Here is a 17,717-nt window from a genome sequence, read left to right on the forward strand (position 1 = left end):
TAATGCAAGAATCAAGTGCTGTCAAAAGTACAGGTAAACCTTTACTGAGGCAGCGATGACGTTGTCATTCGGTGTCATATGACGTGTTACAGCTGTTTGTAAACGATCTGATTATGCAAATCATATGCCAGAGGCTTTGGCATAATGCTTGATTAATGTATCTGCTTTTTAACAGAGACTGAATGTTTACACCTGTGTGTGTGTGTGTGTGTGTGTGTGTGTGTGTGAGTGTGTTAGGTTTTGCATACTGTAGGAATCAAATTGCAGAAATGAAGTTTTATTCTTTTATTATATAAATGAGGTAGGTAGGTATTTTAAATTTATTTATTTAAAGTGATCTGCCTCATTCATAAAATATATCCGTATGAGCGTGTAAAAATGCAAAAAGTTTGGTCAGGTTCATATTTCGGGTAAGAGGATAGAAAATACCAGTAGCTCAGTACATTCAGTAAGCAGAATTCAATTGATATGGCATTGAGTCAAAAACTACATTCAGTCAAAGGTACTTAACTTTTTAAAATTGGAAGAACACAAATAACCTTTGTGAAACAGAAAGGTTCTTCAGATGTTAAAGAATCTTTATGAAACCAGTTAGACAAAAAAGGATCTTTTATCTGTGGCATCGTGAAGCACGGTTATTTTTCATAATCTAAATAAACAGAACATGTAAATTTGTTCAATAAGTTTTCAAAAATTCTAGATGCATTTATATTATAGTTCTATAAACTTGAGCGAATCTACAGTGTAGTCCTTTTGTCTTCATAATTTGTCAGAGTGTTAGAAAGATTGTAAAAGCTCTATAGTGGAAAAAGTATCAAAACATATTTGTTAAATTGGATAACTCTAAAAATACAGATTGTTCGCTGACAGCAGTAACTTACTGTATAAAGCATAAAACAGAGCTGAGTGCATGACAGGGAGGACGACACAAGTAGATAACACAAATGAAACAACAGCAAAGACATAAACAAATGTATTGTACAAAGCAGTTGACTCCTTTTTGGCACAAATGAACAGCATAATCTTTGGAAAACGCCTTCCATAATTGACAGAACTAGCTTGGCAAGGAGGATGACATAAACCAACATAATTTAGATGTTGATGACGATGTTCTTTGTTCATCTTAACACATAGGCAATGTAGACATGGACAAATAGCACAAAGCAGTTGACTCCTTTTTGGCACAAATGGAACCCTTAAAATGGAAAGTCCCCACCCTGACAGAAAAACAAATGAGTGTGAGCATTTATATCATTTGTGGCCAAGATTTATAGTATTGCAACATGCGTCTTCCCATGATTTACAATATCTACAACTCACTCAACAATTAATCACTTTACACATTAAACTAATAGAATTTTTCAAATAATACATTTAAATAGTCTATAAACCTATAAACTATAATTATAATTATTGTGCTGTCTCAGATGTAAAGGAATAGAGCACCACAAACACATATAAAAACTTCACACCGGGCTTTTTCAGTGTCCTCTGGTCTGCGTGGAGACATGAGGCAAGGTCACAAGTATTTCATCACCTAATGCTTAAACTTTCCCAGCTTCGTTTCCCTGATGGTTGAACAATTCTATTATCATGCTGTTGACAAAGTCATGGCCAGACATTGTGACATTCACACATTTACTGTATCAGCCTAATGTAAAACGTGATGGCACAGAAATTACATGCATAGCTGTTTTGTTGTTTTACAAGTTATTTAAAATATGTACGACTACATGTCAAATCTTTTATGTCAGATGTAGAGGGTGATTTGGCCATTAGGATCAGCAGTAGTTATTCACTCTCCAGCTCAGATGTGTAGAAACAGGAGTCCTCCACTTTCCCATAGTACATGTCTCTGCTGGGGTCTGGTCGTGGAGATCTTCTGTCCATCGGTGGAGAGCTGGAGCAGGCCAGAACACTGGGAGAGCTTCGACATGTGTGGAGGACGGTGACATGGTCACCAGGTTTCTTCTCCGTGTGGCGTTTTGGATCTGCCGATATTTCTACTTCATCATCGCTGAACCCAGCCAGGGGAGCTCTTATTAATTTCGTTGGACTGTGACAGGAAATAAATGTGAGATTTATACAGCAGGCCTATTTCAATGTGGGTGGCAAAAAGCTGTGCATGCCACCCCAGAATTATCACAGAATAAAATATAAATGGAAGCAGTGTTTCTTGTGCTACTTTTCAACCGCGGCGATGACAGAGTAACGCAAAATAATAGAAAACTAAATAAAAAAAACACGTCTTTTGAGGTTGCACACGCACGCAGCGTTCTAGTGTAGTCGGCTTCATCAACAAATGCCTCTTATGGACTCACTTTGTGAGTCAGAAACACAAAGCACGGCCCAGTTCAAAAACAAATTGTTTTTACATTTGTTCTTGAAATCCGATAAATACTGCTTTTCAGCTAACTCAGAAGTCCTCAAAGAAATCTTATCCCGTCCCTGAGATTTATGGCGTAATTGTTTGGTTATCCGATTCGCCGACCGCTTGCTCCACTTAATAATAACATGAAATAAATAAGAAGATGAACCAGACTCTCTGCATCCTATCAATGGAGAAAGGAGAGAGTTGAGCCAATCATCTACAGGGTTTTAATACTTGCATATGCAGTAAATTACAGTACAGTACCAGTACAGTAGATAATGGAAAATTCACTATTCTGTATGTACAGTAAACTGTAGTATATTTTATTTGTTAAAAAAAATGTATATGTAGGTAATATGTAGATAAATGACTGCCTAGAGATATGGCTAGCCTTGTGTCCGGAGATCAAGAAACCACTAACTGCTACTGCTACTACTGTAATGAAATTTGGCCAAATGTGCAGAGGATGCTAAATTTAGTTTATATATATATATATACAAGCTATATATAAAGTTAATTCATTGAACTAATTAATTGCTGAATTATAGATCTGTATCTTTAATGTATGTATACTGTAATAGACAATGAGCTGTAAAAATAATTCCTGAATCCTTGTAAGAGTTTTTTGTTACAGTTTTATTGATCTCAGTGTTCACTGGGCAGGAAAGTCATATTTGAATTGTGAGCATTTACAGTTTTTTTTTCAGCTTCTTACACACAAAATCTTTACTTGTCACACAATTTCTGAAACCTGAAATTCAAAAACCAGAAGCACACACCAAATCTGCAAAACTTTTTATATCCACCCAAAAAAAAAAAAAACATGCACAATTCTCTATATAACACACAAAAATCTAACAGAAATTAATATTTTTCCAAAGGTGTTTGCAAATGTTTGTTTCTGAGATGTGTTTGTGATATTTTGAATGCAGAGCCTCATTTGCAAGATGTGAGGCCTTTGCATTTTGTGTGTGCAATTCTTAGATTTGTGTGTAAAGTAAAGAAAAGAAAATAGAGGCAAACTTTTGAAAATGTATGTAAGCAGTTGAAAAAAACTGGAAGAAAAAACATTTTAATAACTAGATTGAAAAGTTTAGAAGACAAATTTATGCTGCTTGTCTTGTTTAAAAAACCTAAATGGTTTGGTCAGTTTGATCAGGGTTGGAGCTCTTAAATTTGCATTAAACGTGAATTATACCATCTAGCGCATGTAATTGTAATAGAACCACGTCTTCTTTAGTGATACAAGCTACAAACATTTATAACCTGCAGTATAGATAATTACTTAATGTTAATACAATATTTGTGAATACAACTGTGTACTGTATGTCAGACCGCAAATACCCAAAAACTGCATGGGGGCTTGCTTTGGTGTTGCCACCCCTCATAGACCCCATGCCACCATAAATATGATTTTCTAAATCCACCCGTCTATATATATATATATATATATATATATATATATATATATATGTGTGTGTGTGTGTGTGTGTGTGTGTGTGTGCTAATTTTTAAAGTCTTACACGTTAAAGGGATAAAAATGATCACAAGATCTGTAGAATAATGTAAAGGGATCCAGATATTTTAGTTTAGAATAATATGTGAATATGTAATCATGTAATACAAAAAAGTCATTGTAATCTGATTAAAAGCATTTTAAAATGTTATATAAATCTAATTACAAGAACTTAAGTTTTTGGAATCTGATTTTGCAATGTGGATACATGTAATCAGTTTCTACCCAGCACTGTGTATGGGTTACCGCAGTGTTCGATCATGGTTTTAATGTTGTAAATGTTCAGTTTCCTGCACAGACTAAACGTTTCACTTAAGACCTCGATATTTTGTCAAGACCTACTTTTGTGTTGCCTGATTCTTATTTAATTTTTTTCTCTGAAATTATGGTAGCAGTTGACTTGTATTTTATGAATCATCAAGGACCATGGTTTAAGTAAAAAATCTTCTATACTGCTCTGCTGAAGAAAAAGTCAACTGCATCACCTGAGGGTAAGTAAATTAACAGCCAGTTTTCATTTTTGAGTGGACTATCCCTTTGAAATGAGCTGAAATCCCTTTTGAAATGGCATAACCCTGTGGGGTCAGTGGTTCAAAAGTAATCTGATCGGATTTGGGTTATCAGATGTGATCAAATCTTGAAAATGGGTTGTTCAAAAACGAAAATAAAAGGGATACTGAAATTGGATGAGATCATAAAATCTTGGTTCTATCTTGGATCAAATTGTCACTTTCTGGTTTTGCATATATATATATATATATATATATATATATATATATATATATATATATATATATATATATATATATTGTACCTGAAATCCTTATACCTGAAATATATATATATATATACAAATATTTGTAATTGATAAAAATATTACAATTTATATTTTAATTATATTTTGACCCAAATAAGTAATGACCCTAGTATTCAAAAATCTAGTCATGTTGCAACAAAGGTAAAAAACGAGTGTTAACGTCAGTTGTGGAAAGATTTGATGATGGAGAAGATGTTGAATATAGTGATGCCAGTTTCTTTCATTATTTTGTAGACTGCTTTCTAAAACTCACTATTGTCAATGTAATTTAAATCAAATGGTGATGATAATGCTGAGAGAGAGAGAGAGAGAGAGAGGCTGTTGAGTTGTAAGTTTGAACCCTTGTCTCTTGAAGATTTTAACCAAAAATAATCTCCTCATCTTCAGAGTAATTACATTCTCTGGCTGGTAAGATTCAATTAGCCAACTGCTGAATCCAGTTACAGAGGGAGAGTACTTGGAAAGTAATAAATCTTGATGGGCTCTCAGAAAACACACAGACCCCAGCGTAAAGACAGAAAGAGAAGGAAGACATTGGATTAGAATGGATGAATGAATGAAAGGAGGGTGATGGAGACGACAGTTTGCATTATCTTCACAATTTAATTATCCATACAAAAAAAAACAGCATTTATGTTTATTTAGAACATCCTTATTTAGCTTTGTAAATCCCTTGTCGGCAAAAAAAAAAAAAGAAAGACAAAACCCCCCCTACAATATACGTTTATGTTTAAAGACATCACACAAAACTATTTTCTTCAATTAAGTTTGTTTCCCATTGGCAAATTTATGGTAAAAAAAATCTTGATGTCATTTGAAATTGATCAGATTTTCTTTTTACACTGAAATTTTGATATATTTTTAGATCACTCTAACCTTTTAACGTCTGAACTTCCAGCACTTAAGTCCTGTTTTTCAGCCCCACAGAGATCTTCCTTATCTGGCAGTATAACAGTCACCTGCAGGACGAGTGAAACACAACTCAAACTCTGACTTTAGTATTAAGAACCCAAGATCTGATATTATGCCTTGACAATAAAACATTAAATAGATCCATTAGTGAACAGTAGGAACAGCCTCTCTCCTTACCCTGGGGTAACACTGACACACCGACCAGACAGACCCAATGACCACCATTATCACTCCCGCAGCACAGAACGTGGCAAACACCTGTGGCTTCTCTACAGACATCATGAACAGACCCAACGCCATGAACGCCATCCCCAGAATGATGAGCCCATAGCGGTACGGCTTGTTTTCGGCCATGGAAAAACGTACAAGTCCAGCAGTGGATTTCTTAAGCTCACAGAGGAAAGTATCGCTGAGCGTGTGGAGCTTTATGAATGTGTCCTCATAGAGGTGAAGGGCAGGAATGAGTGACAGGACACAGGGCCAGTGGAGAACCAAGATCCGGATCATTGAACCCGTAATGGGCCTTAGTCAGGTGACCTTCCCTCAGGTAAAGGTTGCATGAGCTTGAGCAATCTTACTACATTCATTTCCAGGAATTCTGGCATCTTAATGATATAGCAAAGAGAAATAAAGTACAAGAACACACAAAACTTTCGGTTTGATATATCAATATTGGTTACAAATAAAAAAATCAACCATACAATTTCTGTATCATACTGTGTTTTATATGCACAGGTCATAGTAATATACAGACAAAATGATGTGTAACTGACAAAACATCTCTGAAAACACACTTGTGCAGCATGTAGGATGTGTGATATAGAATGAATGAAACACACGAAACAGAGATAATAGTTTCTGATAGGCCTGTTAAAGTGACAATGAAAGTGGCAATCTAGAGAGAGGCACACATTTCCAATCCCATATCTTACAACATAATGTAGGCCTTCTATTAAAATAATAAAATAATAATAATAAAAAAATATTAATAATAATACAATGAATATACATTAGGAAATGTTTAAATCTTTCTCAAAAACATGTTCTGGTCATAAGGGGAAAGGAGTGTGTAGAAAGCAAGGCACAATTCAGTATTTGGTTCAGCTTATTAATAAAGTGGTACACAGTGGCATTACAATCATAACTTAGCATTTTAACCTTCATGTTCTGTTCAGACTGACTTCATGTTTGGAGTCCCACCAACCCCAGTAATAAACATCACCATTCAAGTTTTGGGTAAGTGGTTTATTAATATTATTATTATTATTATTAATTCATTTATTTAGCAGGGACTTTAATTTTATAAAAAGAAGTAGACATTTACATGTATTTTATTGATGGTTTTCACAAAAGTATTTAGCAGCTTGACTGTTTTCGACTGGGATAATAAGAAGAAATGCTTTTTGAGCACCAGATCAGACTATTAGAATAATTTCTGAAGGATCATGTGACCCTGAAGACTGGAATAATGACTGCTGAAAATTCAGCTTTACCATTGCAGGAATTAATTACAAAAACTGTTAGAATTTGTAATGGTATTTAATAATATTACTGTTTTACCTTTTTTGAAATCTTACAGACCCAAAACTGGAATGGTAGTGTATGTGTAATATTAAATAATAATTAGAGGGGTGGGGAGAAGGGGGGACCCCTAGGCACTGATTTGATGGCTTCTGCAGGTTTTTAAAATAATCTTAAATTTTCCCTTAAAATTAATATGTTCGTTCCCTTTGTCTGACTTAAGAAAAAACAGATATTGACATGTTTCACGGGACACGTAGGGAAGCCATGGGGAAGTTGTGACCTAGTGGTTAGAGAGTTTGACTCCAAACCCTAATGTTGTGGGTTCGAGTCTTGGGCTGGCAATACCACGACTGATGTGCACAGGGCACTGAACCCCAAACTGCTCTCTGGGTGCCGCAGCATAAATGGCTGCCCACTCCTCCTGGTGTGTGTTCACAGTTTGTGTGTGTGTGTGTGCACTTTGGATGGGTTAAATGCAGAGCACGAATTCTCAGTATGGGTCACCATACTTGGCTGTATGTCATGTTACTTTTTTCACTTTCAAATAATTTTATTTAAATACGAAGTAAGGAATATTGTTTTCTTTTCATATAAAAAGCAGTTCCACTGTTTACGACACTTGGTGTCATTTGTAGCATGCAGAGATCTGTACTTTTATTGGCTTCAAAACTAAAATTAAAATTAAAATGTTCATCGTCAGCCAAAATTTAAATCAGTACACCTCTATTACAAGACAGGAAACTGGAGGTTGGGTTCTTTTGGAGGTTAGACTGATCTTTTGTGTCACTTAAGGCACTTTAGCGTTTTTTTTTTTTTTTTTTTACAGATTAAAGATAGAGAAATGGAGCTGCACAATAAAAAAAGTACTTTTTTTTCCATTTATTATTAAATAATGCATATGTACTTGTGAACTTGATTCCCTTTTAATTTCGGATTACTTTTGCAGTCTGTATCTACTGTTTCAATAACTTAAAGGATAGAGATATAAAAAGATATAACCCTTTAAGTGCATAATCTCTTGTAGAGTGCATGCAGAGCTGTGTGCATTCATGCATACAAATGTTACTTTGTTTTTTCATTCAAATCAAAAATGAAAGTTATGAATAATTATTCCCCTTTCATACTGCAAAAACTGAAAAATATCCATCTTTCATCCCATCGCTGTTTTGATGCCGACATTCAGTTGAAGAATTTAAGGTATTTATTTATTTCTGTAGAATAGAGTTTAATATGGCCATTTATAAAAATAACTACTGGCTTAACTGTGACTGACAGATTTTTTATATCTGTGCACCCCCAATTAAACCAAATTTTCAATCATAACGCGTCGGTGTCTAAAGTCAAACCAGTGGTAATACTTGGTTTTCTGCTGCAGTGATCTTCATAACAGTCTCATAAGACGGCGGCGGCTCCATTTGCCAGGGTGGAGGGGTTGCAGGTTGGCTCTGTGGACCAATGTCTGAGGTGGGAGGTGCTTGGACTGAACTGTGCTCCTCTGCTGTAGCCCTCCGGATGCGATCCAGTCTCCTGGGGAAATGAGAACAGCAGTGAATATGTGTACATATAGTTTGAATATGTGGCATAATTGCAACTCAACTGGATATTTAAAAGGATAGCTCCCCCCAAAATGAAAATTAACCCATGGTTTACTCACCCTCAAGTAATCCTAGGTTCATTCTTTTAGACAAATACAATCAGAGTTAATTTAAAAAATGCTTTATAATGGCAGTGAATGGTGGTTGAGATTTTGGAGTTCAAAAAGGTGCCTCCATCCATCATAAAAAGTGCTCCACATAGCTCCGGGGGATTAATGACAGCCTTCTGAAGCGAAGCGATCAGTTTGTGTTTGAAAAATCGACATAATTAAAACATTATAAACATTAATCTCTAGCTTCTGCTAACTGCTGTACATGCTTTCACTAGACAGTGCAGTTCCAGCGAATGGTGTAGTGTAAGCTCTGGTGAGAATATGCTAGTCTTGTGAGAACCAATTTTTGTTTATAACAAAGAAAAACCAGTCTCCTCTTGGCTTACAGCATGTCGAAATTCTCCAACATTTTTCTTTACAAATCCACCGGAGCCGTGTGTAGTACTTCTTATGATGGATGGACACACTTTTTGGACCTTCAAAATCTCTACCCCCATTCAATGCCATTATTACGTTTGGAAGAGCCAGGGCATTTTTGGCTTGATGCTTTAGGGAGAGGATGGCTTGAGGGTGAGTAAATCACGGGGTAATTTTCATTTTTGCAAACTAAAAATTTGAAATACGTTTGCATTGGTATACTCTTATCAAAAATCTCAACAGCAACCAAACTGCTTAGATGCATATGTAAATATGTGCTGAATGCTTTCCGTCAATAAAAAAAAAAAATGCACAAAAAATTTACAGTGTTGAGAAAACAGCGGTTAGGAAAGTATCTGATAATAGCAGTGGATATGATTGCACCAGCTCTGCAAATTCACACTCCAGTCAAGTCACATTTATTTACTGTATTCCACACTTTACACAATAGATTGCAATTATAGTGGAAGCAGCTTTATATTGTCAATCATTCAAGACAGTGTCAGTCACTCACTTTCAATTAGAATTACAACTTCAGCTGAGCTGACCCTTGTGGAGCTCCAGAGCCACATCTACCTGTTTCACATTCGTCAAAAACCAATGGTGGTTCTACAGTGTTTACCTGCTTTTAGGAATGTTTGCTTTGGCAACTTCCCGAAACAACTCCAAGCAAACGTTGTTTTGGTCAGATTTTGTTAAAAATTATGTCATACTGGTTTAGTCTCTGATTTCGCTTAAACTATTAGGAATTATAGAGACAAAGTTTACATCACCTAGTGTGTGCTTGCTAGTGTGTCCTTTTTAAACCAAAGAGTTTGAGCATTTAACATTATTCCTTTAAAACGACTGTACTTCAGCTGCCAAAAAGACAGGGGTGGGGAGAAGGGGGGGACCCCTAAGCACTGATTTGATGGCTTCAGCATGTTGCAAGCAACAAAAAACTCATTCCCTCCCTCCTCATTCTTTCTGGGCTAGTGTACAATGCAGACTAGTTTCTGTTAAAATTTATGCTCCAGATCATGTGGTCAGAACGAACTGCTTTGCCCTCTTTGATTCGGCACGATTCTCCAAACAAAAAGAAAACAAAACATAGATATGAATATAAACTAATGTCATTATGAAGTAGCAGCACCTCACTAGTGTTTAAATGTCAATGGGCCCTTTCTCTCTCTCTCCGTCTCTCGTTTTCCCTCAGACATGGAACACTGAAAGAATTTGGCGCCCAGCAGCTGTTCAGTCCTGACTTGGCCTGTGAACGTGACCTTGCTGTAACATTTTCTCTCCATTTCTCCATTAACTGCATGACACAGTTGCATTTTGTCAGGCAATGAAACATTTAAAAATGATTCTGACTGATTTGACTAAAGGGAGTCAGTTTAAACTCTTAAACTAATTACTGTGATTGACACAAAAACACTGTTGTGCTGAGCTGGGCATCACAGAATGACTTCCTAACATCTAATTTAAAACTAAAGTGTGTAATTCCTGCAACACTAAACACACCAAACAAATTGCATAAGAGGCTAACAAACAATAAGCTAAGGCATCTAATTTGTACATTAAACTGGAATGACAAAAATATCAAATAAAATAAAAAATAAAACAGACTAAAGCTGAAATTCTGAAGTATGAATCTGAATTTTGTTTTGTTGTTTGTTTTGTTTTTCACAAGCCAGATCTCATAGACATATTGGATGGAGGAAAATGATCATCCTTTCAGCTAATACATCGGGCTTTTGTACTATGAAAACCACCAAGTCTATCTATTATCTAAAACTGCAGGCTCTCACTGTTTTCACTGCTGACCTACTTCTAGAATCAGAACATTTGTTACTTCTGCGTAACTTTGGCTTCCAAACGTAGAGTGAGCCAAAAAGAGACAGAGCACCCTCTTAGTTTGCATATTTTTATAAACCGAAAGCCAGAGATCGACTGAGAGAATACAAAACTGATGTTTCACAACTGATGTTACTAGTTCTAGTGAGTGCAAAAGAAAACGAATACTATTGCTCATACTTAAGTAAAAACAATCATTTAATGACTTCTAACTAATTCTAAAAAAAAAAAAAAAAAAAAAAAACTTATTTAGAAATGCAAGTTATTTAGGTCAGGGTCAGCAGGTGGTCCAATCTATGATGCCATTTCCTATTTTATGGGTTTTCTGCATTTTGGTTGCACCACATGACTGTCATTTTATGGAAACATTCTATAAAGTACATATATACATAGAATCACAAAAATAAATAATTAAAAAGATTATGTTTTATTTAAGAATTTTACCTTTTTTATTCGCTTTTTTTTTCTTTCTTCATTGCGAAAACAACTGTATCACAATGACATTTTCTATTTGCCTCCAAATATCAAAATGAATTGCAATTCAGGAATTCAAAACATGCTTATCATAGAAAATGTGTGTTCAAGACATTGTATGTATGTATTAATACATTTATAGATGTAACAAAAAAAAAGATTGCTATGTCAAGAACCCATCCTTGTGGACCATGACCTCTCAACATTATTTATCTTCTGTTCTGTTTTTGATATTGTCCACATATACAGCTTTGAATACACTACATGATTTTTGCCTCAATTTGCAGTCTGGACAAATCAGTGCTAGTTGCCAAAAGTCAGAACCAGTGTGCAAATATTAAAATCTGTTCTGGTTTTAAAAGTCATGTAGTCTGTTCCAGCTTTTAGAGTGTCTCTGTTTATATTGTATCTATTCACAGTGTTACAGAAGCTTGATTTGACATTTAAATACTCCATGGCACTCGTCGAGTTTGTATAGAGTTGCAACAACTCTCACTAAACCCTTGGATCTCTTTAATTGCACTCATAAATTAGCCTCATAATGATATTTATGCATGGAAAGCCTTTGCTTCTTACCTTTGCACCGCAATGGCTTGGTGGTGGGTGTAACAGGTGCCTGTTCGCGACTGTAAAAGGAAGTGACCCGGCACAGGTACATCACTGGATTTAATGGCCACGCCGAAGGCACGGATGAGGATAAGAAGGCCCAGACACACGATAGGCACGCTAATGAAAACAATGTACATATGCTTGTACATAAACATTGTCGTAAAGAGCACTAGGCCTGCTATCACAAGCAAGATCCCCAATGAAACTTGCCATCTGTGCTTGAAGGACATGTTGTTTTTTTTGGCTATGCCATCACTAGTAGACACGTTGTTTTCTGCCCTTGTAACAGCACACGTGTCACTGAGCATGTGTTTATGATAGTCCGAGTATGTGCTTCAAGTTGTGTTGCACAGAGCTAAGCACAAAAGACAGTCCAGCCCTGTGGTCAATTCATATCCTCCCAGAGACCATCCTAAATATAGAGCAGCATAAATGAGTTAACGTTACACTTGCACCCAAGCTTTTTACATATTAAAACATCTTAAAGCATATTAGGACATATGGCAGCATGCTTCAATATAAATCCAATTGCTCATAAGATAGCTAATAAATACATTAAGATATATGCTTCATGTGGTAATGTACAAATAAACTTACTGAAATACGACATAAGCAAAATGACTACGTTAGTTGCATTAAAAAGGTAAGTTTAAATTAGGCAAAATATGTTTATATTAATAATTGCATTATTACAATGTAACGTATGAACATCAACTTAATACCGTAGTCTTGTCCATATTAAATACAATTCATAAATGTTATTCAAATGTCGTTGCAATTATTATAGGCGAATCTTATGATTTAGCATTTGTGACTGAATGTATTTTTCAAATGTAACAAAAATCAGGCTATTCAATTCGTCTTTATAAATGCATTACCTTGTGAGTCCGACGGGCGTTTGTTTTGATCATGAAGTTGAACATCAGTGGATGAGTGTATGCGTTTCTTCTAATGAACGGTCTTCAACATATATTATCTGTACTGAAGAGGCTTCTAGTGCCGCTTGTTTCATTTATACTCAGCGAGGATAATCATTTCCAGCAAGCTCTTCACTTTACCACAGAAATCGCCAGTCATTTCCTTCGGGAATCCTAATGGAAAGTCAAGCTCTTCCCACAACCATCGCTGTTTGAGTCTCTATAAGCATTTAAACGTGAAGAGGAAGTGGCAGAGTTTATGGGCGGAGGTTGATGCCACTTCAGAGCGACGACCGATCCGTTAATGAATCGTTCTTTTGAAATGAATCGCTTTATTGGTTCAGGTGAGCCGGTTCACTAAACAGTCCAAGAACGGATCATTTGGCTCTGCTAGGGGGAAATGACAGAAATTGATATTATTACAGTTTCTTTAAATATTAGGGTTGAATATGACGTGTTACGGGTTGCTGCTCAGAATTTAACTTTGTTTTTTTATTTGTTTATTTATTTATTTTATTTTATTTTACTGTTCAAACGAACCGAGTCGCGGAAATGAGTCTGACCTCTCCCATCACTCGGGAAATGACACGGTCCTGGGCGTGGAAGAGGCAGAGCCCAACGGGTCTCATGTGAAACTCGAGTTTCGAGATTCCTGATACAATCACAGTTTATTCAGTGCACACAAGCTTTTATTGAAGATAAATCTGATGAAGCCACACTGTACTGCCACAACATTAGACAAGAACAGTGGTGTCAGTCTCATTTGAACAGTTTAATAAGTTAATGTAAAAACACTCACTGTCCTGCTCACTGTTAACCCTTTGATGAGCAGTCATTAAAAAAGTCCCAGAAATTCTGCAGTGGTCTCAGATTAATTCTTCTGCATAAAATCAGGGGCACTTCCAATCACTGAGAGGGACATACCTCTGCAGACCAAATGGCAATGAACCATGCAGCACCTCATTAATAGATCTGTATAAAACGTTAAGATTGACATATTATGGGAAATTGTTTAGGAATGGGAACTATGGAATTTCTCCCAACCACTATTTCTCAATAGAGAGATTACACAGTGTCCCATGGCACAGCAAATAGTTAGAAACAGCGGGATATGGGTGTTGCTTGGCATGGTTACAACTTGCATAGATGAGATGTTACATTCTTAAACTCGGCCGAGTTCTTGGAATTGATCTGAATCGTCACTACTTTAAGTGTCATAGGTTAGCCCTTCATGCCACATCATTAAAAAAATTAATAAGAAAAGTGTGAGTCTGGTTTATCCTTTAGTTAGTTGTTTAAATAATAATAACAAAATAACTAGCATCGTCTCAAATAAATGTCTAGCATGCAAACACAAATTATGTAAATAGCCCTTGGTAGATTATTCATTGCAGTTCAAAGAAAACACACAGAATCGGTTCAAAATAGAGAATACCCAGAAGTGCTCTTGTTAAAAGATTAATATCGTTGTAATGGATGAGTCAGAGGAAGCAGTGGCTGTCAATGCAATGTTTATAGTGTTCCAAACAACATTAACAGAGCATTAGTTCATCATTAAATTCAGTAATGCTGTGTGGTTTTCTCAGAGATGTGCTCCCATTATCAGCCACCACAATATGTGCTTTATGCATAAATCAATTCTCTGGCCAGATCTCTACAGTAACCTGACCATGCGGTTTTTGAGTCAAAATTGTGTGCTCATATATGCCATGAAAATATTCTTGACATTAAACTCAGTGTTTCACCCTGAGAGTCTTACAAATGGATAAATATACAAATCAAAAAAAATGAATTGTGAATATTAACTTATATAATATAATAATAATTCAACTATAAAAATGTAATTGTAATTTATTTTGACATCTTTGTGATTCGCTAGCTTTGACAGATTCACTTGACTGCAGAACTGAATACACTCCTATGCACAAGCTCATTTTCTCACATTCTCGCAAGAATAGGTTAGAATACATAGAATTTGAGATATTACTGAGATGACTTGAAACGATATGAATTGGTACGTCTAACTAAAATCAAAACTTTCTCTTTAAAAAAAAAATGAAAAAAAAAAAAATGCATGGCATTATGTTTATTGAGACATCAACCACTTATTTCCAACAGCTTGATTATAGATTTTTTTATTTATTTATAATGCATTTTATTTGAGAAAAAGCACAGTATTCTACATTTCTTTCTGAAATAAAGGCTGTAAACACATGGATAAGTCAAGAACCATCTCAAGAGGCACAAAACAGCCCCTCGACTCGACGAGCTGTGGATTGCCTATGCCTGTTTTGAAGCTTCATCAACACTTGTTTGCATATACTTATGATGGCTATTCAGCTCCTTAGTTCGGGTCTCAGGAGATGAATGTGGATCAGATGTCACACTTCGAAACTGATCTCTCGTGAGCGTCCAAACAGAGGTTCAGTGAGCAGCTGTGTGTCTGAGTAGCTGCGTCTCAGGTGCGTGGAGCTCCTAGTGGTTTTGATGGCCACCTCATAAGGCGGGGGAGGTTCCATGTCCCAGTGAGGCGGCCGACCCCGAGTGGTGGGGCTAAAACAGGTCGGCTCCATCGGGGGATAGTCCAAATCTTCCCCATAAACACCTAGTCTTTGCAAAGTCCTTCAAAACACAATCACACATTATTATTTTTAATAATAAATATAAAAAAATGAAGCAGAACCAGGATGTAAGCTGGTGTAAGATGTTTATCAACACTAGAGGGCCTTTGAGTATCAGATAACAGAGGAGCAGCTAAGGTTCTTAGGCTTCTCCTCTAAGTGATTTTTAATGGCATCTGATGGTGAGAGAGAGGGGGAAAGGAAAGAGAAATGGCGTAAATCCAGAGGGATTTGGGTTATGGGTGGAAAAGTAAAATTATCTCCATGCTTGCTCCTATCTATTCCAGTCAAAAAAAAAAAAAAAAAGCTGCATGAAAATGCATGCAACGATGTGGGCCTTTTTTTGGTAAATTAAGTATTTTTGTTTTATGGCACATGAGGTCTACTCTTTTATTTTAAGCTGATAATATGCTGAATGTTTTTTAGATTTATTTTAAAATATTACATTGTATTACATGTGATAAAATATGAGATGGAGTTTGAGTACAGAGAGATTAGGTTGGATTCATGGGTGTTGGAATAAGAACAATATACAACATCAAGATGAGATATTTTGAGTCAAAAGTGCATATATATAAATAATACATCGTATGGGTCAAAATTATCATTATTATTATAATTATTTTTCTTTTATGCCAAAAATAATTTTGATTTTAAGTAAAGAACATGTTCCATGAAAATATTTTGTAAATTTCCTACCATAAATATATGAAAACTTAAGTTTTGATAATTAATATGCATTGCTAGAACTTCATTTGGACAACATTAAAAGTGATTTTCTCAATATTTTGATTTTTTATTAATTTTTTTTGCACCCTCAGACTACAGATTTTCAGTTGTATCTCGGCCAAATATTGTATCCTATTCCTAACACACCGTAAATCAATGGAAAAACTTCTTTATTCAGCTTTCACATGGTGTTCAAATGATCATGACTGGTTTTGTGGTCAAAGGTCACATATAGAATTTAAAAGGTACAATAGAAAAGTACGAAGTATAAAATTGCAATTGCATGAGTAATTCTACTATATGTAATAGAACTCCTCATTAACTGTATATAATTAGCTAAAGTAGCTTGCATAAAAATACTTTTGTATTAAAATATACAATATAAAGAGTACAAATAGGCTACTAATAATAAAATATATAGAATTACCTAGAATTAGGCTAGTCATTAAACATATATAATTACTTTAAAGTTCATAAAGTACAATATAAAAAGTTAAAGTATAGAAAATTGCAATTCCATGAGTAAATCTCTCTATCTATTTATCTTTAGCATGAAATATCTCTTGACATTACAATTTTATAGTTACTTGAGTGTAGGTTAGTGTCCATTTATGGAAACGTTATTTTTTCTGAGTTAGCCCATAAGGAGAGTTTGAGTGTCGAGTCCCTCTGTTAATGACTCTAGATTGATCCTGATAAAGGCTATTTTGGATGGAAACTCCTCTGCGATTCAACTCCAGATTGCTCAGTGATTTAATATTTACTTCATCTTATCAGAATCATCAGCGAAGACATTTATAAGTGAATTTATGATGCGATCCCCCACTTACCCGTGCAGAATGACAGACTGGGACTCGGGGAAGTGGTTTCCGGGCGCTGGGGTGAACAGGGATTGACTATAGTCGTGACTGTCCTCTTCATTATAAGGCACCGGGTTTCTCTTGCCGTTCATCGCCCAGAAGAGCCCTAATGTGAGCATCACCGCCCCGAGCACCACAGAGCACATGCTGAACGCCTGCAGGCGACTTTGATGAGAAGTTAGAAAAGCGGTGGTGCCACCGGAGACTATTAAAAATACTCCAATAAATATAGCGCCATGATGTAGTGAAGGCATAATGTAAATTCATAACACTGATCTATCTGGAAAGTTCCGCGCGCATCGTCCAGCTTCAAGTTGATATCGAGAATCCAGGGCGAATCAAGTTTCTCAAACGGAGACTTGTCTGCATTGGTTCACTTCTGAAGGAAACTGCATATCCTGTGCGCACTTTATGACTGATAATGCCTTCATATTACCCAATGTCTTGATTTAGGCACTTGTAGTAA

The 17,717-nt window shown here is 35.8% G+C and overlaps 1 protein-coding gene across 1 annotated transcript; it reads right to left on the reverse strand.

The window, feature by feature from the left end:
* Nucleotides 1-579: 579 nt before the first annotated feature.
* On the reverse strand, nt 580-7,531 carry LOC113121082 (uncharacterized). The gene is made up of 3 exons (XM_026291315.1): nt 5,794-7,531; nt 5,581-5,663; nt 580-2,056 (listed from the first exon to the last, which is right to left on the reverse strand). Exons 1-3 carry the CDS (start codon nt 6,121-6,123, stop codon nt 1,792-1,794), a joined length of 678 nt encoding a protein of 225 aa, XP_026147100.1. The 5' UTR covers nt 6,124-7,531; the 3' UTR covers nt 580-1,791.
* Nucleotides 7,532-17,717: the final 10,186 nt, after the last annotated feature.

This window comes from Carassius auratus, chromosome 20, assembly GCF_003368295.1.
Source record: "Carassius auratus strain Wakin chromosome 20, ASM336829v1, whole genome shotgun sequence".
NCBI classification, from domain to species: Eukaryota; Metazoa; Chordata; class Actinopteri; order Cypriniformes; family Cyprinidae; genus Carassius; species Carassius auratus.

Excerpts from the sequence above, each read along its gene's own strand:
- LOC113121082 (XM_026291315.1), bottom strand. The coding sequence starts at position 6,123 with ATGATCCGGATCTTGGTTCTCCACTGGCCCTGTGTCCTGTCACTCATT. Across the intron at positions 5,664-5,793 it reads TGTGTCAGTGTTACCCCAGG|GTGACTGTTATACTGCCAGA; the intron begins GTAAGGAGAGAG and ends CTCGTCCTGCAG. Across the intron at positions 2,057-5,580 it reads GGAAGTTCAGACGTTAAAAG|TCCAACGAAATTAATAAGAG; the intron begins GTTAGAGTGATC and ends TTCCTGTCACAG.